Genomic DNA, 27,672 nt, shown 5'->3' with positions numbered 1-27,672 from the left:
TTAGCAGTACAAGCTGTAAAAGAAATTAAATGATTAGTTGGATGGGTGAAAAGAGAAGTAGCCTAAATATAGTTTATTAATGCATTTAAATTCCCTTCATTGAAAATCAAATGGGTTTCAAAAGGAAGGTTAACTTAAAACACAAGTGGTCCAATGCGAGCACGTAGTGGGACCAGTCGGCGCACGTTTTAGCGAATACAGAAAAACCAAGCTGGTGCCCCGTGTGCATTTTCCACATCTCATCTAGCTGAAAGTTATGGAGTCAAAAAAAAGAGATGGAAACCTTTTTCTCTTTATCTGAACTGTTAAATTGGTTCCCCATTTTTCAATTTCCTCAAACCTACTTTGGCCATTAATCTTACTTACTTCAAATGATTGTGCAGGACAGAGTTACAGGACAGAACCTCAAAGGGATTACAACCCAAAAGTCACACAACATCATCGTCATGCGAGTCACATTTTATTCACAAATAAAAAATAAAAAAAAACCATTTCAGGCACTTAAAAAACAAACAAAAAAATTGGACACTTGTCTTTCCTCTCGTATGCCAAGAACTGTCCCAGGCAATTTTTATAGCACGAGAAACAGTAACTCTGGCGAAAGTCCTGCAGTCACAAGGAGGGACAAGACAAGACTGTAAGACATTGCCACATGGCATCTGCCTTCAATTTCTCAGCATCTGCATCGATCCTTTGGCTGAGGCTGAACAGACATCAGGTCATTTCCAGCGAGAGTCCCCTGGTGGAGTCCAGCTCAGATTGGGTTTCCTCAATAGGAACTGTCCCCAGAAACATTTCTCTGACAAACATTTCTGTTTAGCCAAGGTGCATCCCCTTAAAGAGCTCATAGTCTTTGACATGCCCGTCTGCCCCCCCCCTCCATTCATTCTTTTGGATTCTCTACCTCCATCTCAGCCCTTCACGCCACTCAATCTCCTTTGTCATAGCTGCTGGCGTGCAGACCCACAACTCTCTCCAGACGCTTCGCCCGAATGGGAGGCAACTGTGCGTACGTGTCAAAGCCGAGCTGCGAGTGCTGTTGGGGCAGACGGAAAAGCAGCAAGTGGTTCCTCAACACCTGGAGGAGAGACAATGGGAGGGAGACGGAAAGGGCAAGAGAAGGGGTTTTAGTGTTGTTCCATGCAAGGAAAAAAAATCAGTGCTCCAACAGGGACTTCTGAAAGCTAGAAGGCCGTAAATGTGCAGAGATCTTAGAGAGTGAACTCAAATTAACCCTTGTGCCGTCTTTGGGTCAAAATGACCCAATTCTTCTATCCTTCTTCCTTCTTGCCATGCTCTCTCCTTCCTTCTTCCTTTCCCCTTTTCCTCCTTTTTCTTCCTACCTCCCTTCCGTCATTTGTTCCTTTATTACCTTCTTTGCTTTTCCTTGCTTCTTTCCTTATTTTCTCCATTCCTTCCTTCCTCCCTCCCTTCGTTCCTTTTCTCCCTTCTTTCCTTCCTTTCTCCCTTCCTTCTTTTCTCCCTTCTTTCCTTCCTTAATCCCTTTCCTACTTCCTTCCTCCTTTCTTCCTTCCATCTTTCTCCCTTCTTTCCTTCCTTCCATCTTTTCTCCCTTCCTTAATCCCTTTCCTACTTCCTTCCTTCATTTCTCCCTTGACCCAAAGACAGCACAAGGGTTAAAAAATGTAAACAGTGAACCAAATGTACTAATGATCACGGAAACGCTCAAATATAACTGAACCAACAAAGCACAGTTCATCAACACACTCTGTCAATCTCAATCTTCACACAACAAAGTGTTAAACAACATCTAGTTCACTCAAATGAACTCAAATGATACATTTGAAGAGTGACATGACGGCAGTAAAGGACTCTGCCAGATAAATGTTCGGATGCAATTTAGTCGGGAACTTCCCGGATTATTATGGTTTTAAATAAAAGAAAGTCTCAGAACCTCCTAGCGAAATAAAGGAGTGTGACTTTCCTTTCCGGGAAATAGCATGTGAAAATGTCTAAAAATTAGAGGGGGCCCAGATGGACGCCGCCAGAGCAAATTAAATATGAGATCTCAAGAATTATGTTCAGACCCGGGCGAATCCGAATTATTCCTCAAATCTGATCCCGAAGACAGACCGTCTGCAAGTGATGAGATTGGACTTGTAATGGCATCAGCATCAGTATCAATTCAAAGCTTAAACATTCACGGCACATGTTTCCAGCGGTTAGCTGCTACTAGCTCTGCCCATACAAAAGTCGCCCCAAAACAAGTCAGCAGATTTTTTTAATTTTTTCATATTCTTCTGCATGTTGGTTCTCACAGGCCTTTTTGGGTCTTTTTGGCGCAGCACTGATTCTTCTCAGGACTGCAGTCACTCTGAATTTGATGTTGTGTCACATTGTGGAGTAGACGAAAGAGCCCGGGGGCTCGGACATGTTTGCCTCATAAACATTTCAAAGTGTTTCCAAAACGCGGCTGAATCCGATACGCAAAAGTCCGATTTCATGCTTTTATTGAGGCGTTTGCTTCTTTTATGTAAACATTCAGTTCTGAAACAGCATGGACGCGCCGACCCATGAATTCGGCTGGCAGGCTGTTGTGGAAACAAGAGTTCAAGTAAGGGCTCGCATGTAAAAAATGCACTAAACTTTCTGAATTTAATTACTGCAGGATTTAAATAGGATGCCAGGCTCAAAACAATAAACAATGCCATGTTTGAGCATTTATACGCACTGAAACCGAAAAACAACAAAAGACTAGAATCAATTGAGAACAGATTGCTGATCGCCAATTAAAACTGTTGAATAAAGACGGACCAGTCTGTCAGTAATGTGGCGAGAGCGTGAAGGTGGGCGATCAGTCAACATCTCACAGCGTATAAAGAGCCATGTCAGGAAGAGTTAAGAAAAACAAGTAGTGCATGGAAAAAACAGAGCCCTACCTCATCAGTCAGGTAGTAGATTTTCCTCAGCATGCTGCATCGAGCAGCTTCCACCTCCTGGAAGAGAACAAACCAATAAAGCTCAAGTAATATTCCCTAATGATGCATCTGAAACGTCCCGGCAGCATGAATTAATGTTTTCAGCTGCACTACTCTTAAGACTAATGTGTGGATCGAGTAAATAAGAATGTTGGAAAATATGACTCATTTAAAATACTTTACATCCGAAAGACATCACAGTCAAATCCAAGTTGCATGGCGTGAATTTCTATCATTATGAACACCAGGGAGCTTGGTGGAGTACTCACTCTGCTTATAGTATTTTTATGTAGTATCATACAACCTTAACAATCCTGCAAAAGTGAGTTCATATTAGATGCAGAAAATGTTCAGATCCCTGTAAAACTGCCGAGCTCTCTCCGCATATACAGACTCTGAATTTGTTAAATCATTACACATGCGGGTGTTTGCCTCAGATTTCACTGTGGCTGCTGAAAGACATCACGGAAAAGCATCTTAACAGTTACCCCCCACTTTTAGACCATCAAGAGAAGCTACTGTATTTATGACAAACTTCTTCATGCATAGACACGTGTGTTTACAGCAGTGTTGTACCTGCGCCGCAGCATCTTGAGAGAAAATGAAGGAGTTCACGTGGGACAAAGCAACCACATATAAAATGGGACACCAGGACAGCTTCAAGGTTCCTGTGACCAACGCGCGGAAGTAGAGACGAAGGAGGGGGAGGGAGTCTTCAGGTGGCGAGGTGAACCGCTCGATGCAGATGGACAGCTTCAGATGAGGAGACAGACTCATGTTACATGAAAGAACTATTGTAAAATAGGGGTGTAACGATACACTAATCTCACGATACGGTACGATACTGAAGTCACGATAACGATACGATATTATAGCTGTATTTTTATAAAAACCTTGCATGAGAAACATATGACTGGAAAAAAATTGTCTTTTATTTGAAAGACACAAAATACAAAACAATGCTGTGCATTTGCCCTATTGTTACAGTTTGTAATGCTTTATAACTGTTTTAAGTTTATAAGTTTTAAAGAGCAAGCCAGGCCAACCATTTTCCACAAACTGAACTAAAAGTAAATATCAGGTTTGGATTATGCATCTTCAGTTTCATACAAAAAAAAATATTATACTCTTGTATGATTTGACTTTTTTCTTTTCCAGAAATGTAACAACTAAAATTAAATAAATAAAAGTAAATAAATACATACAATTTTACATAATAAAAAAGATTGATTCATGTTCACCTTATAAGTGTAAGAGGAGATTTGTTTTTGTTAAGAAGGTTATTTTGGTAATTCAGGGTTCATTATTTTATAAATATATTCTGATGTAAATCAGAGACTATAATGACTCTAGTCAGTTTATCTGTAGTGATTAGTCTGTTTTAGATTGGGCGGAGTGATACGCCACAGTACAGCACTAGGTGCTGTGTTGATGTTCTAAAATCCTACACTGTTGAGCGGACATTAAAGTACACTCGAACTCAGTAGAAGTTGTCCCCATGTTTATCCTACTCACGACCCGAAAAAGGTTGTATTTAATAAGGTAAGGCTTAACTCTACACCAGCCTTACACAAGTAAAAGTTCAGAGCTCAAAACCGTGCAAGAGTCCCGTGATCGGGACCAAAACGGGATTAGTTTCTTCTGAGTGTAGTAAGATTTTGGTCCGCGGGTCGAGGCGCGGTCGGCACGCGTGGTCGGATGCGCGTTACTAGTAAACACAATATATTAATATTAATAAACCAATATCGCGATACATTTTGTCACCTCCACGACACGTATCGTGACTTTTTTGTATCACAAAATTTCGTGGCACGATATATTGTTACACCCCTATTGTAAAATCACTTCATATTTTCATTTAAACTGACAGGCGATGAGGCTACCTGTTCTCGAGTGACCCCCAGGGATCTTAGCATGCCCACGTGTTCCCCAAACACAGCCAGCCTCATGGTGGTGCTGTACCTCCTCTGCAGGGGTAGGAGGACCCAGCAGCTAAACAACGGATCTCCAAAAGACACAGCTTCATACTGGGCCAGGAGGACTGTGTACAAGTCCTGGAAGGAGGCGAGACCTGGAGGAGGCACATTCAGGTCTAAAGAGTCCAACCTCGATCTCCTGTGAAGGAACAACTTTCATTTATTAGGATTTTTGAAGCCTATTTAAAAAGGCATCGGCTTAGATTTGGTGCAAAAATGTCACGAGACCTGGTCAGCAGTCTGAACAGACCCCAGGTCAGTTTTTGGACGGGACTCTCCAGGAACAAATCACTGGAACACAGGAAAACACAAGAGAGGCGGGCGAGCTTGGCGACTGGAAGGATCACCTAGAGAGATGGAAACAAATCTCATCACGAGTACTTGCCCAGTATTGTTGATTAGTATTCATCAGGGTTACAAATGCACAAGAAAACACACAATTCAATTTTCATTTTGGGTTAATCTACTGATTATTTACTTCCAAGGGCATAGCGAGCAGGACAATTCAAAAGGTGAAAAAAACATGCCTCCAAGTAGGTAGATGAGAAAATAACATTTTCTATTGTGTCTTATCACCGGCTTAAAGTGTGTGGTGGTATAATCGTCTCAACTGCTTTAATGTTCCTTATTCCCTCGCATTTTGCTGTTCACCTTTCATATCTGCTATGAAGCACAAAGAAATGGCTTTAGTTCCTCTGATTTACTGCGTCGTTCCCTATACTCTACCATCTGTCTTTCACTTTTTCAGCAGTGCTGCTCACTTCCCTCCAGCCAGTCGACCGGAGGACAAGGAGCCAAGTGTGAATGCTAAACCAAAATAATAGCTTAGTCTGTCTTTATGTCTCGCTCTTATAAAAAGAAAGAAATCTGTGAAATCCAACAGACGTCCATTTTTCAGCCAAAGGAATGGTACAGTTCCTGAGGATATCTAGCTTAAATATACTGGATTATACAGTTAAAACACAAATGATCACAGTGGAACTGGAGCTGGACCCAGAAAAGTTTGTCTCTGGAAATGATACTTGAACTTGTCTTAAAAGAGGACTGTTTTTTTAGTGCAAATGGGTTTTTTTTTTAATATATTATTTCAGTGTGTTCTCGACTCAACTTCATTCAAGTGTCTGCATCTGTATTTGTTTGACTGTACTGTGCTGCTGATTTACTTTAATTCAATGTTTTAGTTTAATAAACTTTGTAAAACTGTTTCAAAAGTAAAGATTAACTTTTGAATCAACCTAAGAAAAAAAAAAAACCCCTTTCAGTTAAATTTGGAAGTCTTCGCTCATCTCAGTCAGAGTATGTGACTTCAACTCAAGAGCCCCCTGAAACAGTTCTGTTCAGACGAATTATGGTGATATAAATCCGGTCAGGGATCCGACCAGGGATCCTCCTGCTGGGGGGCGGCATGGTGGACAATTCCCCCTGGGTCCGGTTGCTCTGGGCAGGTGGCCCTCCCTCCCCACCTATGTGCATCTCCTCTGTGCTGCAGGTGACCCTGCTAGTTGGTGCCCCCCCATGGATCCTGGGCTGTTTCCACTTCCCGCCGTCTTGGGCGATGCCTACGCTTGTCTGTATCCGTGGGGGTCTGGCTGGCCGGATGGTTCCTGATGGGCTGGAGAGCGAATCTAGTGCAGTGGGGGAGTCTGCTGCACGACACTGACCCAACACACCAGCACCAACTGGGATTCAGACCCAAGTTTAGGTTGCAATCACGAGTTGTTGCTGAACTCGTGTTGAAGGTCAACATCACTGCTTTATGTCTCCTCAGCCCTGACTGTTTCAGCTCTTGCACAAATTGCATGATTACATCCAACATAACCTCAAAACTTCATACACTCATCTGCACACATCACACTACACTACACACACACCAATGCATTATCAGTTACACACTGCCTGTGATTTTAGTCCTCTTTGACAAAATCTGTCAAACACATATGCACAAGAAAACTTATATCTGCTCTAAAATCAAATTGTATATACATGTATATGTATATAAAGTTTTCTTTTGCTAGCTTTGGCACTAACCCACCATATAAATGCAGACAGCTGTAAAAAAACATAAAAATAATTAAAGCTGCAAGCAGCGATGAACGGGACCTCACGCGTGCAATTTCCACCAATTGAGGTCAAGGACTCAAAACTAAGTCCGATGACACCACCCACGACTCTCTATCTCAAACCATTCAAAAGTTATAGCAGAATCACATGTCGGCCAATCAGCTACTAGTATCACTTCCTGTTTAGCGTTGAAGTTTGACACGGCGCCACTGCCACGCCATTTCACGAAAACTCACGATTTTGATAGCTTTTCATCGTTACCATCTTTTATGTCGAACGGACGATCCTGCTAGGAGGAGTTCGTTAAAGAACGCCACGTGAAAATGGCATAAAATTGCACCAAAATGATACGATTAATTCAAAATGGCCGACTTCCTGTTCGGTTTCGGCCATGGTGCCAAGAGACTTTTCTTTAAGTTGCGACATGATACAGGTGTGTACCGATTTCCGTGCATGTACGTCAAACTGTATCGTGGGGCTTGAGGCACAAACTTTTCTAGGGGGCGCTGTTGAGTCATTAGGCCACGCCCGTTTTTGACACTATTAGAATACGTCATTTTTCGCCACATTGGACGTGCGTGCCAAGTTTCACAACTTTTCGAGTAAGTTATGCGCCTCAAAGACGCAATTGTTTTCGGATAAAATAATAATAATAATCGTTGCGATTTCAATAGGGCTTCGCACAAGCCTTGCTGGTGCTCGGTCCCTAAAAAGAAGAATAACTGCCTTGACTTATTTGTGTACCTGCAAAGCTTCCTCCCTCCAGACCTCCAGCAGCAGCAGCCACTGCAGACAGTGGGTCACCGCCTGCAGGGAACCCTGAGGGAGCCGCTCCACCGCCAAGCCCCCGCCGTCAGACACCCCCGTCTGCTCGTACAGGTGGATGAGCGGGAGGAAAGGCCAGTCGGATGGCAGCGTGGGGCCAGTGAGCTCTGGGAGGAGGTGGGAACTGATCCATGGGTTGCGCCCAACAAAGGTGTCTCTGGACGTGAGAACCGATGGCTCCAGATGGGCCAGGTGAGTGAGGAAGCAGCCTCGGATGGACGGCAGCTGGACGCAGGCTTCTCTCAGGAGAGCCCCGACCGTCTGGAGAGAGGGAGAGGTGTGGTGTTGCGCGTCTTCTTGAAGCTTCAGCTCCCCGAGCTCCACGGCCTCAGGTCCTCCGCTGTGGCCTTCGCTTTAAAATAAATAATCAAACAAATACAAATATGAAAGATCTGACTAACAATACCATCTTACAGCAGCACATCACTTTAGTAGAAATGTGTTAACTGTTAATGTCATTCAATTTCAAAGAAATGCAGCTTCTGAAAAAGATGTAAGACAAATTATAATCTGTTGTCACACATTTCAAGCCACAACTAACATAATCTGATGGAAACTATGTGAAGATGAGTAGAAGAAAAAGTCCAATCAGGATGTGGTGAAAGTTCTTGGGAGGTATATTTCTGATTATATACTTACGATATGAAGTCTTTGCTAAAGATAATAGTGGAGAGAAGTTCATGTGCCATGTATTCACTCCCGGGCAAAAGCCAGGGAAGAAGCACCAGCGCCACCTGGTGGTACAGGGAGGCATGCTTCGCTACGTCTTGGTCAAAGGGAACCTAAGAGATATTTAAAAAGTACAGAGTAGACGTGAAGTTATTACATAAATAAATGAATAAAGACAATGTATCCCAGATATAAACTGATCTTATGTGCACAAATCTTACATCCAAAAGATAAATAAATAAATCAGCTCTTCAGTCCAGAGTATATTGGAGGTTAAATCAGACTCAGACATACCAGTCGGTGTGCTAGGCAGAGGAGGAAGTAGAGGAGGTGGTGTTCATGACGAAGAAGCCAGGCTCTGGTGTGGGAGAGAGTGGGAGTGGCATGACTGCAGGAGCGCAGGTAACCAACGACCGACTCCGAGAGGAGGAAGCCGGTGAACTGGAGAGGAGTAGAGGATAAGACACGGGGTACGGTCAAATAATCCAAAAAATATGGTAAAAGAAAACTTGGAAAGATTTAGGAAAAGACATCTGGATGCAACCAGAATCAGCGTTTTCCTTTATTAAAGGAGACGGTAAATGAAGCACAGAATGATTCTTTTTTATGATTGATTCTTTTTTATTGTGCCTTTATTGAGTCTATTTTATCTTTTTCTTTGGTGTCATGGTTTGGAAGCCTTTCTATTAAAAACAAGAACGCATTGAATCAAATTGTGAAATGGTCAAGTAAGCTGATAGGTGAGCCACAGCTGAACCCTTCTTCCCTGTACACCAGGCAGTTACAGCGGATAGCCACGACCATTTTAAATGATAGTTTACACCCTTTGCACAGTGAATTTCAGTTTCTCCCCTCTGGACGGAGGTTGTCAGTCCCATTTTGTAAAACAAAACGTTATAAAAACAGCTTTGTTCCAGCTGCAGTAACACTGGTGAACAAGCTGTAGTTTGCACAAAAGTTGCACAAGTCACTTTTCGGAGCACGATGTATTTTACAATGTTTTTATCTTATTGCTCTTATCCATTCCTAACTTGGAGGAAATTTTGCTCTTGGTGTTTTAATTATTTTTTAGCCTCATGTCTTTTATTTCTTATATTTATTTTATGAACTGCAGCACTTTCTGTCGAGCCGAAGCTATCTCTTGTTTTATGTGTATGTGTTCTTCTTAAATGTCTTGTTCCTGAACTGATTGTCTGTTTTCTGCTGCTTGTTTAACTCTCGACTGCAAAACCAGTTTACCCTTGGGTATCAATAAAGTAACCTGAACCTGAACCTGAGAAAATGCTTTCTTTAGCAAATAAACCAGCTCTGACTACGTCTCCCATCAGTCATTTCACTCACTCCAGAACCTTCCGATGCAAAAAAAAAAGACAAATCGACAAAACTTTCAGAAAGGTGAAAACTGGATTAAATATATATCGTTATCATGAGATGCCAGGACATTGTAACTTGACTCATTGATGAGGCCGTATGCGTCCCTCTATAAGCTGCTTTTAAGGTCATACTATTCATTTCAACACTTCAAGAAGATCTACCTTGCAGCTGAGACCTTTATGGATCCCTGTGATCGTTTCCAAGAGGACTCCGAGTCCTGTCAAAAGAGGGAAGGGGGAGCTGGGAGTGACCGGCCCTGGACGATCCCTCCATCCAGAGCAGGCCAAACCCGGGAGGCTCGGAGTAATCTCTGGGCCTGGATGGCTGGACTGGGGAACCGGACCACTGCAAACCACTGAGGAAGACCTAATGATAACAAAAATAAACCAACAAAACAGTCCTCTTTAAAGTGTAACTGACAAAGAACAAAGTTATAGGTTAAAGTGTAGGAGATGCCGCTTCAATTAGACCAATTATGGTATCTTATCCCAGATTATCTCAGAAGATATTCCTATTTGTCCACAATTGTGTATCTTAGGTATATTTCCTGATAACTTCAAAATAAACAGTAAAAAGAAGAGTATGATAACTTACTCTCTTCTCCAGGCGAAACATACAATAGCATTGTTTTGCAAGAACCCAGACAAACCAGACATCAAGCAATGGTACAAAGAACTCTCAAATTGTCTTGCATTAGAGAAATTGACATATGCCATGAAAGGGAAATCTGTTGACTTTTGGGAAATCTGGGGACAGTTTATGCGTTTTATAAGGAGTAATCCATTGGGACCTGTACTGGATGATTGACTGGAGGATTCTGTTTTTGTTTTGAGTTTTGTGTGTATTGTTTTATTATGTTGTTGTTTTTGTCTCTGTATCTTTATGTCTGCTATGCTTGTGTGTTTTTTTCATTTTTTTTATTTTATTGTACATTAACAGATATAACCGTATTGTTGTAATAATTGAAAAAATGTCAAATATAGTGTTTTAAAAAAAAAATTAGACCAATTATATTACCTAACATAATTAGTGATAACAAAAAAGGACAAGAGCAACCTCATCAGTCACCAGGGATTCAGGCGTACCCGAGATTCTTTATCAAGCTTTGCACGGTACTGTGATGAAGGAGTGGTAGAAGGACCTCAGACGTCACGAGCTCCAGCTCCTGAAGAGTCTCAACTGGCCGGAAACAGTTCTGTTGGATATCACAAAAACACAAATATATACTACAAGTTCAACTCTTTCCTTTATTAGATATTTACAAGGGAAAAGGTTTCCTGCACATGTAAAGAATGATGGCAGGCCCTCCGGTACCTGCATGGAGAGCTGATGGTAGTACGCTTCTAGATAGACCAGGTACGCTGGTATCAAAGCCAGACTCTTGTCTCTCTCAACTGGATTGTCAAGACTCTTGATTAAACCCTTCAAATGCCCCAACAAGGTGGGCTGCAAGCCAGTCACGTGACTCCACGACACAGGGGGCGGAGGGGGGCACTCCTCTCCCCGAGCACTGGGAAAGGCAGAGAAGGCTGCATGTAGACAGATGTCTCTAATCAACAATGTTTCAGATGTCCTAATGTCTCCCGTCTTTACCTGACCATCCCAGCCGCCAGCTCCTGATGGCAACCAGCAGTGTGTGTAACTTGCGTGAGCAGAGAAAGCAAAGCCAGGAGTCGTTGCAGCTGCAGAGGCAAGAGAGGGTTCGAGGAGGGCAGGAGTTGATGGACAGACTGCAGAGACTTCACCAGCGCTGGGTACAGGTCTCTGGGGGAACAAAGGTGACAGTCTTTAGGATAAACTTACTAGGAGCCACTAAGTACTACACTAAACCTCTACTTGCAGATGCAAATTTTCAAAAAATCAACTCTTTTAAACAATAAATACTTCCCATACGGTCTTCCAACTTAACCAGGTGTACCCAATCTTATCATTTTTATTGATTTTTATTTAATGTTTCTGTATTTAGTTTTACTGCCCCCCGCCCCCCCATTTGTTATAAATTGTATCTGCTTTCCTATGCTCTGGATGTATGTAAATTGAGAAAGCCACTTCTCAAGCCCCTGGAGGGTTTTTAGGCTTTCTCCTTCACATTTCTTTCTACTTTTATATTGTGTTACAAATGTTTTTTATATGTGAAAACAAATAAACTAAACTAAAAAGACCATTTTAACCCTATAATTTGAGTTTAATTTTCGAGAAAAAGGGGAGAAGCAGCTAAGTTTAACTGGTGTGGGAAAAAAAGAAGAAAAAAGCTGAAGGAGGCGGCAGCCTCGCTAACGTTCTGGTGTCCATATGCTTTGTGCTGAAGATCTGCCCTGTATCTGGTCCTGGAGAATCTTTAACTCCTTAACTGAAGACTGTCAGTTAAATCCTGAAAGTAGTTTATTGGGGACTCTCACTCACAGGTACAAGCTGCAGGCCTGCCCGTAGCCGGCGGCTGCGGCCCACAGCCGGTAGGCCTCAGCGCTGATCCCGAGGGCCTCGCTCGGCTCCAGCAGCAGCTCGCCCGGCTCAGCACTCAGCAGGCACGACAACCGCTCCCTCACTCCCAGGGAGTTTAACTGAGACAAGAAGATGAGAAAATACACTAATGATGATAACCGTAACAAAGCCCTGATTTTCTGTGAATGTTTGTGAACGCACGCTAGGGCTGGGCGATATATCGAGATTTTAATATATATCGATATATTTTCAAACGCGATATGGTACGAGACAATATCGTTTATATCGATTTAAAAAAAAAAAAAAAAAAAAAAATTTTTATTTTGATATAGCTTATTTTGTGACAAATTGACTTGAATGTTTTATTTGAGATTTGCACAAATGTTTTGTTATTTGCACAACTGTCAACCTCAGTGGAAAAGTCTGCCTGTTACTGTCTACATTGTATTAATTGTACAGTGTATTTTAATTTAATTGTTATGCAGGAAAGGGATATTTGTTTTATTTTATTCAAGAAGCATTTTTATTCAATATATGCAGGCAGTTTATTTTTATTTCATTTGTTTTATACATTTTGATATTGTGCAGATCTCTGTTAATAAAGGTACCTGTGTGACATTTGGCACGGGGCTTTGTATTAAAACTGATTGTTTTTTTAAGGGTTTGCCTCAGAAAAAATGAAGCTAACAGAGATGCTATGCTATAATGCTTTGGGGGAAACCCCAATTATGGAACAGAAAAAATATCGAGATATATATCGAGTATCGCCATTCAGCTAGAAAATATCGAGATATGACTTTTGGTCCATATCGCCCAGCCCTAACGCACGCCCTTATTGCTGATCAAAACCCACAATACAAATCACAGCAGTAAACTGCATCTTATTTCCTGATTGACGGCAACAGTTCCTCTAAAACACACCCTGACCTCTGCAAAAAATTTTTATCAATTTACCAAATAGCTTGTAGGCTTCAGTTTATAATATAATTTTAAAACATAAAGAAATTATACTGTAACTTAAGATTTTAGGAAGATATTGTTTTTTTAATGGACTCTGAAACTTGCTATTGAGAAGAAGTTATAATTAAAATGCAAAGCAAGTCACTTTCCAGCATTCTGAACAACCAAGAGTTTTAATGCAACATTGGCGGAAATTATACCGTAGATAACAGATGTTAATGTGACTGAATATTAACTAATGAAAATGAATTACGCAACAGATTTATTTTCTTCTACCTCACCCTGTCACTGGAACATAATCCAATGCCACATTTGCACGGGATTAAAATCATCTGGGGACCTCTGGTAATTTGCAGTAATTACCAAGGGAGTGCTCCATAGAGTAAAAATTCCACTGCAAATGACCTCCCGTAATTCATCAAACACCGTGGTCATGAGATAATTTTATTCCCGTGAGAATGGACACATCCTTGTCTGCCTCTTTCCTGCCGTTAGTTTGGTACATGCTAAGAAATCATATTAGGACTTTAGCCTACATCCACCACATATATGTAATGTTCGTATATTCTTGGCAGATAATAAAAACATCAATCAACATTAAGCTTCATGTGGAAACGTATGAAATAAAAAGGCCAGGAGCGCAGCGGAGCACAAAGAGAGGATGAAACGTGTGGCTGCATCACACAGTCAGAAACTTTATATCTTTCATCAAGTTCAATGCCTCGCTGATGGCACAAAACCTTTAGAGCTTGGATCAAATCTCAGTTGCATTTACCGTTAAGATTGCCGTTACCCTGGCAACTTAAAACCTAGGCCGATACACCATTTTCCAATTTTGTCACTACTCAGAATGTGATGTGAAGTCACTGAAATCTAACTGTTGAGTGTCTGATCAAACGCTTTTAACTCATCAAGGCACACGAGTCATTACATGTTTCTCCTAGCATTTTATTTCAAATGACTTCATGTGACTTCCTTTGATGAAGTAACCGTTTTTTCTGAAACGGATACACCAAGATGCTGTGTAAATAAGTTTTAAAAATTAGTAAACATGATTGTTTTCTCTATTAGGAAATCCTTCTATATTCCTACAATTTCTATTTTTCCTTCTATTATTTAGTTTGTCAAATCATGGAGTCCACATCATAACCAATCCCAACTTAATCCCAGTATTTAAGTGTTACCGATGACAGCTCAAAGCAGCAAACTGCATAAATCAGTCAACATTTCCAGTAAAACTTACCAGTCTGGCACAAATATGTCTGCCAGATGTAGCTAAAACTCTTAGGAGCTTCATCGCACCGGCTAGCGGGAGTCCATAAACAGACTGAGGTTTGGGTGAAGACGAGTTCGTCCAGGAAGCGGGAAGGAACTCTGCCATCACCGTTTCCATCAGGCGAGGACAGTTCATGACCTGAGAGTGAAACACGCTGAACAGTCAACCAGAAATCCCGTGAATTCATTTGTAAATGTGTAAATGTTTCTGTGTTGCTCTTGTTACCTCTGTGGCAGATGACAGAGAGTGCCGGGCAATACGTGTCAGGATCTGCAGGATGTCGTGAACCACCCGAGGAGACGGTCGGACGACCTCGAGAACGTACCGCAGCCTGGGAAGCAGTTTTATCTTCAACAGACCCTGAAACACGGACCAGCAGTCACCAGTCAGGATCTGCCTACACAACATCAATGCAAGACTTTACATGTGAAACTCCTTGTTTACCTTGACGACGTCCTGCGTGGCAACATCGTAATCACTCTTCTTCTCCTCCTTTTCTCTGGCCGTCTCCTTCATGCTTTCCTCCAGACCTTCATCCTCCTCATCTTCCTCCTCTTGCGCAGATGGCAGCAGTGGGAAAGAGGCCAAACCGAGAAACCAGGAGAAAGTCTGGTCTAAACACTCCTGAAAACGAACCCAGTAAGGCCCGGAAGAACACACGGTATCATTGCTTTATTCTGTGTGAGACAGACTTCACAATCAAATCTCTGAGTCTTACGTGGCCCTTATCTTGTTATCGTAGGGCTGGGCGATATGGACCAAAAGTCATATCTCGATATTTTCTAGCTGAATGGCGATACTCGATATATATTGATATTTTTTCTGTGCCATAATTGGGGTTTCCCCCAAAGCATTATAGCATAGCATCTCTGTTAGCTTCATTTTTTTCTGAGGCAAACCCTTAAAAAAAAGTTTTAATACAAAGCCTCGTGCCAAATGTCACACAGGTACCTTTATTAACAAATGAAATAAAAATAAACTGCCTGCATATATAGAATAAAAATGCTTCTTGAATAAAATAAAACAAATATCCCTTTCCTGCATAACAATTAAATTAAAATACACTGTGCAATTAATACAATGTAGACAGTAACAGGCAGACTTTTCCACTGAGGTTGACAGTTGTGCAAATAACAAAACATTTGTGCAAATCTCAAATAAAACATTCAAGTCAATTTGTCACAAAATAAGCTATATCAAAATCATAAAAAAAATGTAAATCAATATAAACGATATTGTCTCGTACCATATCGCGTTTGAAAATATATCAATATATATCTCGATATATCGCCCAGCCCTATGTTATCGTTTAAATATCACACCTCATCTTGTGCACACACGAGTAGTTCCTTGAGGGCATGCACTGCTGCAGACATCACCCCCTCCACCCCGTCATCCAGCGCAAAGCGAAGCAGGAAGAGCAGGCCAGCGTCCAGCAGAGTGGACATCACGCTGCCCTTCAGGATCAACGCGTACTCCCCAGAACGAGCCTACACGAGACAAAACGCAGCCTGAAAAACTCATTCCAGCAAAATACTGGGCAGTCATGTGAGATACAACCTGTGCCTGAGCATTTGTGTACCTTTGAGAGGATATTGGCCAGAGTACTGAGAGCCAGCGTCCTCTGTTGGATGATCTGACTCCGAGACAACAAGAAGAGCTCCTGCAGGGAGTAACCTGCTCGCTGGGGAGACATGGTGAGCATTAAAGAAAAACCTGATCGGTGTGTGTTATATCTGTTAATCTGGAACTAGAAACATAAAGAAATGAAATAGAAAGTATTAAAATGTTTGTGACTGACCTCGGGCTCCTCTCCGTGATGGTGCAGGCCTAAGTGGGTGGGCAGATCCTCAGTGGGTGGGATTAAAGTCCCTGCAAAGTCAAAACGAGCCTCCATGGCCTGTCAGGACACAAGAAAGCACTGAATGTGTTGACTGATATACAGCTGACACGCTTCTTACATGGACTTGAATAGAAAAATGGGCAAAAAACGTAGCATGCACCCTTTTACCTTTTTGGTGCCTTTCTTTCTGGGCGCGGGCAAGTTTCTCATCCACTCCAGCTTGTCCGGCTCCAGCTTATTCATGTGGACCCAGTTCTTCTGGGGCTTCACTGGCAGGTCCTCCACTACATTTATACAAAGAAATGCAACATGAGTCTAAACAGACTACAACACTTATTGTGTTATTTGTTGTAGCCATGAGATGCGTCTCCAACTCATGAGAGGAGCTGTGGTGTCCTCTGTTTGCTTCTTAACCCAAAACTAGCACAGACTGTTAAGTGGAAGGTTCCCAATGCATTAAACATTTATGCCCTATAAATCGTATTGATTGTTATTTTATTAGGGCAAAAAATATGTCTAAGATCTCTCTCTGTGATCCATAGATGACAAATCTGTTAGACCTGGTTAAATCATCTGCAATAATTATCTATTTCTTGCTCCGTTTAGGCTTGTTACACATGGGGAAGTCAATACTCAGCCTTGTATACTACGGGAGGGAGAGAAAGCAGACAGATGAAATAGAGTAGTTCTTTTTTTTTCTGAAAAACTAGACCCCAAAAATGTCCCTCAGATGGACAAACAAATAATATGAAGTTTAAAATTTCCAGTGTGCTGCCATTATTGTGAGAGGAAGAGGTGACAGTTTCAGGTGTTCCTCTGAACTCCGGCTGAAGAGTGCTGGACTCCAGCAGACCTCTGTGACCCAGGATAGGAAGAAGCGGGCAGAGATAATGGACGGATGGAAACAGGAGCAGATATTGTAAATTACACCACTGGGGCAGCTGCGATGGGTAATGGACTGAGAATCGAAAAGCTCAATCAGTAAACCATTTGCAGAGTTTGTGGTTTCCATGGTGCTGTCTGAGGGTGAAACCTCTAGAGTTTGTGTCTTGCAGATTATGGAAAGCAAACATGGTAAACACTATCAAATAAAATAAATCCTCACCACAGACGACTCAAGGTTGTTCTAATGATGCCAACGTAATTGCAAACTTAGTAGAATCAATTCAGGCCACGGTTCAGACATAATGGGAGTCAGTCTGGGTTTCACTAGCCCCTTTCACACAGAGATTCCGCAATATTGGTGTAAAGAAGTCCTGCCAATACGCCGCCTTTGTTGGTTCACACAGAACCATACAACGCCGGCATAACGCCGCTCCCGTCTGTAAATTCACACAGCATGCCGGCGTTCCGCAATCAGAGGCGTGACGACAGCGTCAGCGTCTAGTGGCATGCCGGCATGCCGGCTGTGTCATTCACACAGACCCCGTTTCGTCTCTGTGACGGCTCTGTGACTACCTCCGCTGCCGGCTTATTGGTGGGGCCACTTGGCCCCCCCATTCCGCCTCCGTGACTTTCACACAGAACAGCGAGGCGGCTTAAAGGCGCAACGTTCCCGCCTCGAATTGGCTGTGTGAAAGGGGCTACTGATTTATCTATTAAGAAAAAAGGTTTTCTCTGGCACAACTTTAATAAAGCCAAAGTGAATGGAGAGGGGAAAGGTCTCGGAGAGGCCAAGACTGCTTCAACACAAACTGCAAAGAGCAGCTCTAATCATCAGGGTCCTGATGAGCGACACACACCACTCAATATCCTTCCACCATTAAAGCTCCAGTCTTTCGTCTTGACCTCTTTGAGCTTTACTTGAGAGCCAAAAGTCTAAAACTCTGGGTAACGTGAGACTGAAGTTCCTACACTGGGATGTTTATATTTTAGCCTGGTCACGAAACAAATTGTCCCTAGTTAACTGGGTCTGGCACCGCTCCCATTTACAGCCGTCTCCAACAGGACAGGGGCTAGCTTTATGTGATAACTCATACTGAAGCGTAACAAGTGTTTGTATTAGTGATGCACCGATTGTTCGGTAACCGAAATTGTTCGGCCGAAAATGGCAAAAAAACACTTTCGGTGTTCGGTGGAATAAGTGGGGAAAAAAACCGAACAATTAATAACGGCGTTGTAATATAAGGAAATAGACTGGCCGCTACGTTCCGTAACGTTGCGCACTACATAAATCGTTGGCCAACCAAAAACTAACCCCATAAGAGGTGGAACCAAAACAACATAATGCTGGGAAATTAAAACATTTTCATTTTTTTATGTTCAATAAATATTTTCTACCTTGTAATTTTGTAAAAGATTTTTTTCTTTGAAAAGCATGGCTAAATCAAATGTATTTGATTTATGCAATGGTGAAAAAATTGGCAAAATAAATGAAAAACTGCTGAAGAACCATGTTCGGTATTGTTCGGTATTCGGCCAGGTGTTTATTATTATTTTCGGTTTCGGTTTCAGCCACAAATTTTCATTTCGGTGCATCACTAGTTTGTATGGCTCCCCAAACTGCATATGTTTATACATATCAAATAATCTTTTTTCAAAATTGAGTGTGACGTTGCTGCTCATCTGAGTATTCAACACACATCTGCTGTAATTTCAAAAACAGTCCAAAACCTTGATTAAAGAGTGATATATCTTAAAAAATATAAAAGGGCACGACAACACAGATCATTCACAGATGAAATGTTTTTGATGTTTCAACTTCAACTTCGCAATAAGGCTCCAAATAACTCATCAAAATTATTTAACCATTTTTGTCCATGTCTAAATTAAAATAAGGTTGTTGTTTTTTTCAAATGAAAGAATCAAATAGATACATACAAATGTCCGGAAACCAGTTCCATGAAAATGGAAACAGTAAAAGGACAATAAAAAAGTAGGACTAATAGGAAAGGATTTGCTGCAGTGCAACATAACGTCGTATATCCACACACCAACTTAATTGCTGCTGACTCATTTCTACCAGCAGCATCAGCAACAGGATAAAAGCATTAGCTTTGAATGCATCGTACCCGTCATCGCTGGTGACGATTCCAGCAGCTCTCCCTCCTCCTCCTCCTCTTTCTCCTGCATCTCCACATCTATTGGTTTCTGTAACAGCGCAGAAGCATGGGAGGACTCCTGGTTCACATTTTCAGGAAGATCTTCATCGCCGCTTTTGTCCCGAGGCTGTTCGGATGGGAAGGTGGATGACGGCACACTTTGAGCTTTGCAGGATCGGATAAACTCCACCAGCCTGGGATCTGGGAAGCAGACATTTATTATGCCGTTAGCAGTATTCAAAAAGATATGAAAAAAAAACATGGAAAATGGTTTTAAGCATTGTATTACTCAGAATTCAATCATTAAAACTCAAAACAGATTTTTCTTTTTTTCTTTTCCCTGCACTGATATACACCAGATTTCTGCTTACCAGTTGAGAAGGTCATACATTAAAAGTACTTAGATGATCTATTTTCCCTTGTAACAAGAAAGATAACCCTTGAGTGTTACATGTTAAGTAATCAGTGAGTAGCTATTATGTGCATCAATATAAACAATATAAGCTTCAGGAGTAGGTAACCCAAGAAAGAGATGCAAACAATAAGTACTTTTTTTGAGGGGGAAGTACCTTCATAATGTGACTAATGACTTTTAAAAGGCAGCAACCCCATTAGTCTTATTAGTTGCTATTACAAGCACTGTTGCTCAGTACTGCTGCTTACCAAGCTGAGTCAAGAGCTTCTTCTGCTCCTGTAGTATCTCAGACCCAGACATCTCCTCCAGCTTGGCCTGGTTCTCCTTGTGGATCCTCATAGTTTCTCTCGAGCCTTCTGAGCGACCAAGCCCCTGACCCGTCACCAACCTGGAGCCTGACACTACAGGGGATTCTGGAGAACAGCAGACAGGGGAGAAAGAAAATGATGTGTCTGGTCAAATGAATTGATTTTTATCTAAACTTGCTTATTCCTGCTGGAGCCTATCCCAGCTCTCTTTGGGCAAAAGTCAGGGGTAAACCCTGGACAAGGCGCCAGTGTTTCAGGGACACGTAAAGACAAACACCTACACATGCTCACACTTATTCTTATGGACAATTTATAATAACCAATATCGTGGAAAACCCCATCAAATGCTCTATAATACCTTCTTTCCAACTAGGTGAATAACTGGACTGAAACTGAGTGTCTAAGTTACCAAGAACAAGACTTTGGAGATGAGCCAGATTTGAGTAGATTTAATTAAGCTATTGCATGCAAAAGGGTCAGAACCTACATTAGGCATCTCTATGCAGAATGGCAATGAAACAGAGGAAGCATAATGATTTTAAGGCACAAAGGATGATTCATTCTTACGAATCGAGTCGACAAAAACATCTTTAAGGCCAGTGGCAATCTTTTTTGAGCAGACTTCCAGTCTGTACATTTAGCTGGGCCAAGGCTATTATTTTGCTGCTCTCAGCAGTTTTGGTTTAATCAAGTTAGCCAAGGTTGAATTTTCCATCACAACCAATTAACGTGAGATACATGTTTGTGAACTGTGGAAGGAAGCTGGCGCACAGGGTGTACATACAAATTCAACAGATTCAAACCGGCAACCTTCTTGCTGTGAGGCAACAGTGCACGCCCACTCTGAACGACTCTTCATATAACTCAAAACATACCGGCTTTTCAATGGAGCCTAAAGTTCATGTGAATACAACACGTCGAAACTACCAATACTACTTACGATCATGAGCAGCATCACTGATATCGGTATCGATCCATGTTTCTGGGGGGAGGTTCTGCCCTCTCTGAGTCTGAGAAGCTTTAGGTGAAGATTCCAATACCGTCTTGCCCTCCTTAAATCTCTGAGCAGCAATCTGACGAGCAAAGATGCTCTTCTTTCCTCCAGTCGATGAAGGTGGTACCTACACAGAAGGACAAACAACCTCCGTATACGCAGTATTACTGCAGCCATGTCCCCAGTTAAGGTTGTTTACTTCAAGTATCACAGTTTGTAAACTTTCTGCTGTATATACACACAGCAGATCCAAAAGCCTTTCATTACACTTTAAGGTTTACATTTTTTTTTTCCATTGTAAAGGCTTTCATTTCCAACATAGGAAAGCAAAAAGATAAATAAAATACAGTCAGCAAACAAGTGGTAGCCTGTTTTATTCAGTGATCATGCCTTCAGGCAGAAGATTCAGGCAACCTATGTGTAAATTGAATAGGTATACATTTTCATTTGTCCCACTATCAATCAAACTACTGAACAGTAGGAGATGAAGTGTGTGTGTGTGTGTGTGTGTGTGTGTGTGTGTGTGTGTGTGTGTGTGTGTGTGTGTGTGTCGTGAGGAAAGAAATGTGTAATAATGTGTAGGTTTCTCTGGGTAGGTCGTCTGTGCAATAATGTGGACATTTGTGCAATAAGTTCAGTTGGGCTTTGTGCAATAATGTGTAGGTTTCTCTTGTAGGTTGTAGGTTTGTCTTGTGTAGGTTATTTGTGCAATAATGTGGACATTTGTGCAATAGGTTCAGTCGGGCTCTGCAATAATGTTTAGGTCTCTCTTGTGTAGGTCATTTGTGCAATAATGTGGGCTCTGTGCAATAATTTTTTCTTCCACTCAGGGGTAGTGTGTAATAGGTTTTCTGGGAACTGGGAGTGGGAATTGATGTGTGTTAACTATAGTATGGTTTGATTGTATATGTGGGTAAAGACTTCGGGGTTATGTTTTTATGTTTATTGGAATGTGATTGTCGCCTGTGCCTCTCATGTCCAAGACAAATTTCTCCTAACGGAGACAATAAAGATTCATCTCATCTTATCTTATCAATAAGTAAATAACCACATTCCTCTTTCACTCTGAAAAAGGAACCATGAAACGGACCATAATTCAACCTTTATTTAGTCTCATGGGCGACTGCATTTGGCATAAATAAAGTGCAACAGCTCCTTATGCCGTTGAAAAGAAGATGCGCTTCAGGCTTTGAAATCTGCCGTGTCCTTCACTCTGGAGTAATCAGTGTTAGCTGTGGAAGGCTAGTACTGCTGATTGGGCTGCAGCTGCAGCTGGTTCCAGGGTTCAAGGTTGTTAAGGATGCTGTGAGACATCAACATTTACAAAGCTAGTCTTCCCAAATACAGCATGCTCATTGTTGTCCCACCACCAGAGGGGGTGAAGAGAGGGATCAGAGCCGGAGGCTTGGACCTAGTCCGAGCTGCAGACCCCCTCATTAAATTGGACAAGATTGTGTTGTCATGTTGATCTCCACACATTTCTTCCAATTCAGAATAATAACAGAGCAAAAGCAGGTTTCTATGTGGGTTTTATAAATGAATCAAAAATAAAGCTGACATATTATGGAGCTGTAGATGTATTGACAATAAAATACTTACACTGCAGATGTATTAAAAAGAACAAAAGGCATTAAAGTAATGGTGTTAAAGTGGGTATTTGTAGCTCTTACCTGATTGCCGGTTTGTGAGCGGTGCTGGACTTTGGGGAAAGCCGTGCCTGTGAAAGCTGGTAGAGATACTTGAGCACAGCTGGTGTCTCTCTCCTTGGAGTAAAAAAGTATTTGTGGAAAAACAAAAAAGTAAGAATGTATGTCAAGTAAGAGAAGAACAAATACTGTTAAGTGGAACACTGTCTGGTCACCTGTTCACACCTGTCACTCTATTCATTAATTTATTTTTTTAAACGGCACTTACAACAATCCTTGACAGAACGGCGCTGATGTGAGTATCCTGTCTGTCCAGCCGCACCTCGACATCCTCATCCTCAAAGGTGACACGACTGGCTTTAAAACGTGACTTCTTAGGAGGGGCTGGTGTCAGAGAGGGGAGTTGGTCTGGAAGATCTACATCAATCAATCACATTTTATGTTTGTAGCACCTTTCATCCACATACATGAAATACAAAGTGCTTAACATTTTGACTAAAAAATAAACATAATAAAAACAAAAATAAAAACTGGGAGACCAATGCACACTGACATACAATAGTTCATTAAAATGAAATAATGATAAAAGTACAAGAAAATAAAAAAAAAATCTGAAAATAGCTAAAAAATAAAAAAAAGCTAAAAAAAATTAAAAAAATTTAAAAAAAGCTAAAAAATAATCAGTCCACAACAATAAAATATAATAATAAAACATCACAAGAAATAGAGAAATAAATAAAACAAATACCAAAAATGTTAAACAGAATAAAACTATAAAATTTGATGCTACATAAAAGCCAGACCAATGAGATGAGTTTTTAGTCTGCGTTTAAAAATGTCCACATTTCCAGCTGCTCTCAGATCCTCCGGCAGGCTGTTCCACAGTTTTGGAGCATCGCGGCTAAAAGCAGCATCACCAAATCTTTTAGTTCTACTCTGTGGAACAGCTAAAAAGGAAGAGCCAGAGGATCTGAGGGGCCTTCCTGGTTCATAGAATAAAAACATCTCTGAAATATACTCTGGTGCAAGCCCATGTAGCGCTTTATAAACTAATAAAATATCTTTAAAATCAACACGAAAACTAACAGGTAGCCAGTGTAAGGATTTTAAAATGGGCCTAATGTGTGCTCTCCTTCTGGTCTGAGTCAGAAACATCAAACATGACGGATGGACATCAGGCCTTGTGGAGAACACACCTTTACATACTTAAGCCCCATGGCACAAAACTCATTTCCAACCTTCTATGGTGACTACATCCTTCTGATTCCCTGCATTCTCCTGGCTGCTGCGTCCTCCCTCCGCCTCCCCGGCCTCCCCTCTCCTCTTGTCGGGGCGGCGGGCCAGGCTGGCGGCAGCTGGAGCTCCAGAGGTCAGGAAGCGCTGCTGCTCTCTGAGCAGGTCCGCCTCGGAGTCAGATGGCTGGGGACGGCGCAACATCCCTCTGGAGCAGAGAATCATCACATCAATGACAGTGGTTTATCATGTTATCCATTCATCCAATCTCCTCTTAAACAGCTAGTGGTGACCTTTTAGGACAGGGGTAGGGAACCCTGGTCCCAGAGAGCTGCAGTCCTGCATGTTTTAGATGTCTCCTCGCATCAACACACCTGATTCTAATTCATGATCATCATCAGCTTCTCATTCAGGTCTGCACAAGTGTGTTAGTGACACTAATCCATGGGCCAGAGCCCAAAATTTCACTTGTCAGTACGACTCAAGGTGACCAAACTTACTTATATTTTTTGAAAATATCTACGTCTGTAGATGATATTTTGGTATGATAACCCTTCCTGAGTGGCAGCTGTATCATAGTTATCAGCTCATGAGGTTACCCACCCCCTTCAGAAAATTACATTTCAGATGCTGGTGCATATCCTGGTTTAGACTCATGTACAGGATATCTGTCAATGTTTCACAATATTGTCTTTAGTATCATTTTAAAGGAGACCTTTTAAGCATTCATTCAAGCTAAGATGTGAATCTTTCGGACCAACATAGAGGTCACTGCAGCTCTTTAAACTATAAACAACACACATTTTTACACAATTTTCACCTAAATGATATACTATCTTTTAGCCCTGTGTCATCTAGGAACAACAGAGACACAAAATACAAAAATTGGAATACTCACAGGACCATAAAGATTCGGGAAATGTATAATAAACCCATACTATATCATTGTTACAGGTCATTGTGAGCCTTAAACTAGAAGAGCATCATTAAGCTCCTATGAAACTATAACAGCCACTAGGCTAATGTCACAAACTGGTCTTTATCATGCAAATACACCACATAAAGGACACCACAATGAGATAAGGAACCAGCTTAGATTTATAAACAACGTTAGAGACACAAAATACAAAAAAAATAAAATACAAAATACAAAAACTGGAATACTCACAGGACCATAAGGATTCAGGAAATGTATAATACACCCAATTTAGAATGATCAATTAACCTGAAGGGAATGGTAACTTCATGAGCTGATAACTATGATACAGCTGCCACTCGGGAAGGGTTATCATACCAAAATATCATCTACAGACATGGATATTTTCAAAAATCATAAGTAAGTTTGGTCACCTGGAGTGGTACTGATATTTGGTCTGGAACATGGACTACACAGTCCTTTGTATCAGGGTGTAAAGAAGCAGGGAAACATCTAAAACATGCAGGACTACGGTTCTCTAGGACCAGGGTTCCCTACCCCTGTTTAAGACTTCACACCAAGTGATGTAATCAGTGTTGGGGGTAACGCGTTACAAAAGTAACGCAATTACAGTAATGTATTACTATTTGCTGTAACGCAGTAATATAACGCATTACTAATAAATTTTCGGTAATATTTTACTCGTTACAATCTAAGTAACGCGCGTTACAACGCATTTTAACCCGTTTAGCTGTTGTTTTTTAAAGAATTCACCAACACCGCGTCCGCGAGACATCCCGACAACAGAAAAAAGCGTTGGGAACGCGGCGCGGCGGAACGTAGCGCCGCTGGACACTGTTTGTGTGGGGACTGTTCAGTGAGCAGAGCCGGCAGGGAAAAGTCAACAGTGCGGCGTGTCCGCGTGTAACTTAAATCTACCATGGTCTCAGCGTTAGGGCCCGGCCAAGTGAGGCTTTATTAATATATGGGCTTTATACATTTATTAAATGAGCGCGGAGTCGGCGAGGAGCTGCACGAGCCGGGCTCACAGTCAGTCGCGCTGTGAGAGCGGATTTATGGTTCCGCGTTAAATCGACGCAGGGCTTTCGCCGTAGCGTACGCAGTAGTTCGCGTAACCCACGGCGTATGGCCTGCGTTGGTGTAACGCGGAACCATAAATCAGCCTTAAACCACACCTGCAGCCCATCAGGAGGAGAGGTTAAAACAGCTGCGAGTTGATTGCTGGTTCGTTTTGTTAACTCTGAGAGCTTTATTGGTTTCTTTGTTAGCTTGCTGGTGTTTTTTTTCTCTCTGGGAGTTATTTATGAAGAAGTTCTGAGTTCCGTGTGAGCAGTATTCGAGTTGAGGGGGGATGAGGGGTGATGTGATGGCACCCCCCCTGAAATTAAAACGGTCCAAATCATCCCCCCTGAAATAAAAACAGTCCAAATCATCTCCCCTGAAATAAAAACGGTCCAAATCATCCCCCCTAAAATAAAAACGGTCCAAATCATCCCCCCCTGAAATAAAAACGGTCCAAATCATCCCCCCTAAAATAAAAACGGTCCAAATCATCCCCCCTGAAATAAAAACGGTCCAAATCATCCCCCCTAAAATAAAAACGGTCCAAATCATCCCCCCCTGAAATAAAAACGGTCCAAATCATCCCCCCTAAAATAAAAACGGTCCAAATCATCCCCCCTAAAATAAAAACGGTCCAAATCATCTCCCCTGAAATAAAAACAGTCCAAATCATCCCCCCCTGAAATAAAAACGGTCCAAATCATCCCCCCCTGAAATAAAAACGGTCCAAATCATCCCCCCCTGAAATAAAAACGGTCCAAATCATCCCCCCTAAAATAAAAACGGTCCAAATCATCTCCCCTGAAATAAAAAAAGGTCCAAATCATCCCCCCTGAAATAAAAACGGTCCAAATCATCCCCCCTGTAAAACTGCCATCCCTCCTTTCCATCCCTTATGTCATTTCATCAATGAATGTGGTTTTACTGCTATTTCAACATTTAGAGTCATCACCAGAAAAATAACACCAGAAAAATAACTTATTTGACAATTTTCACCTGTTTCAAGTAAATTTTCACTTGAAATAAGTAGAAAAATCTGCCAGTGGGACAAGATTTATCTTTTTTTGCTATTTTGTTGAAAGTAACTCAAAAGTAATACACAAGTAGTGTAACGCATTACAATTCAGATATAGTAATATTGTAATGTAACTAATTACTTTCAAATGACAGTAACTAGTAATATATAATGTATTATATTTTGGATGTAACTTGCCCAACACTGGATGTAATGAAACTCATTCCAGCTGTGAACCTGAGTCGTGTGTCACATTTGGTTTATTTATAGCGTTGTTGATTTGCACATCAACGACTGTTGCAAAAGTATTCTGTGATTTCAATATGTATTTATATTTCAATGTGATAGACGTTCGTGGCAGTATCTAGTAAGAGAATAAAGATCAAACAACTAAACTGCACACATCCCTCCAAAGTTATGCTTTTCTGTTTTCACGTGTAGCTGAGTTTTCATCGCTAAGGACACGCTACTTGAACGTTGACTAGAAACATTTAATCGCAATTTGTTCAGAGAGAAATCTTCCTAAATAATAACAAATTGTATCACGTAACAGTAATTGTAAATCTGGTTTAAAATATTGTATAATGTTGCACGCTAACCGTCAAATATGAGCTGAATTCCTCAAGAAATTCCACAAGTCAGCAGTTCACACGGAA

The 27,672-nt window shown here is 41.5% G+C and overlaps 1 protein-coding gene across 1 annotated transcript; it reads right to left on the bottom strand.

The window, feature by feature from the left end:
- Positions 1-743: 743 nt before the first annotated feature.
- Positions 744-27,672, bottom strand: rpap1 (RNA polymerase II associated protein 1). Its single transcript, XM_061743755.1, has 27 exons — positions 27,616-27,672; positions 24,008-24,210; positions 23,038-23,186; positions 22,794-22,886; positions 21,070-21,250; positions 20,070-20,234; positions 19,377-19,607; positions 16,534-16,649; positions 16,324-16,422; positions 16,105-16,206; positions 15,845-16,012; positions 14,967-15,146; positions 14,748-14,882; positions 14,490-14,660; positions 12,248-12,405; positions 11,438-11,608; positions 11,159-11,354; positions 10,930-11,039; positions 10,006-10,210; positions 8,765-8,911; positions 8,441-8,583; positions 7,721-8,153; positions 5,144-5,262; positions 4,823-5,054; positions 3,516-3,692; positions 2,901-2,957; positions 744-1,078 (listed from the first exon to the last, which is right to left on the bottom strand). The coding sequence occupies exons 2-27, from the start codon at positions 24,204-24,206 to the stop codon at positions 929-931; spliced, it is 4,287 nt and encodes a 1,428-aa protein (XP_061599739.1). The 5' UTR covers positions 24,207-24,210; positions 27,616-27,672; the 3' UTR covers positions 744-928.

The sequence above is a fragment of the Cololabis saira genome, chromosome 16 (genome assembly GCF_033807715.1).
Source record: "Cololabis saira isolate AMF1-May2022 chromosome 16, fColSai1.1, whole genome shotgun sequence".
Taxonomy (NCBI): Eukaryota; Metazoa; Chordata; class Actinopteri; order Beloniformes; family Belonidae; genus Cololabis; species Cololabis saira.
Note: the sequence above shows the minus strand (reverse complement) of the source record. Positions and strands in the feature narration are given on the sequence as shown.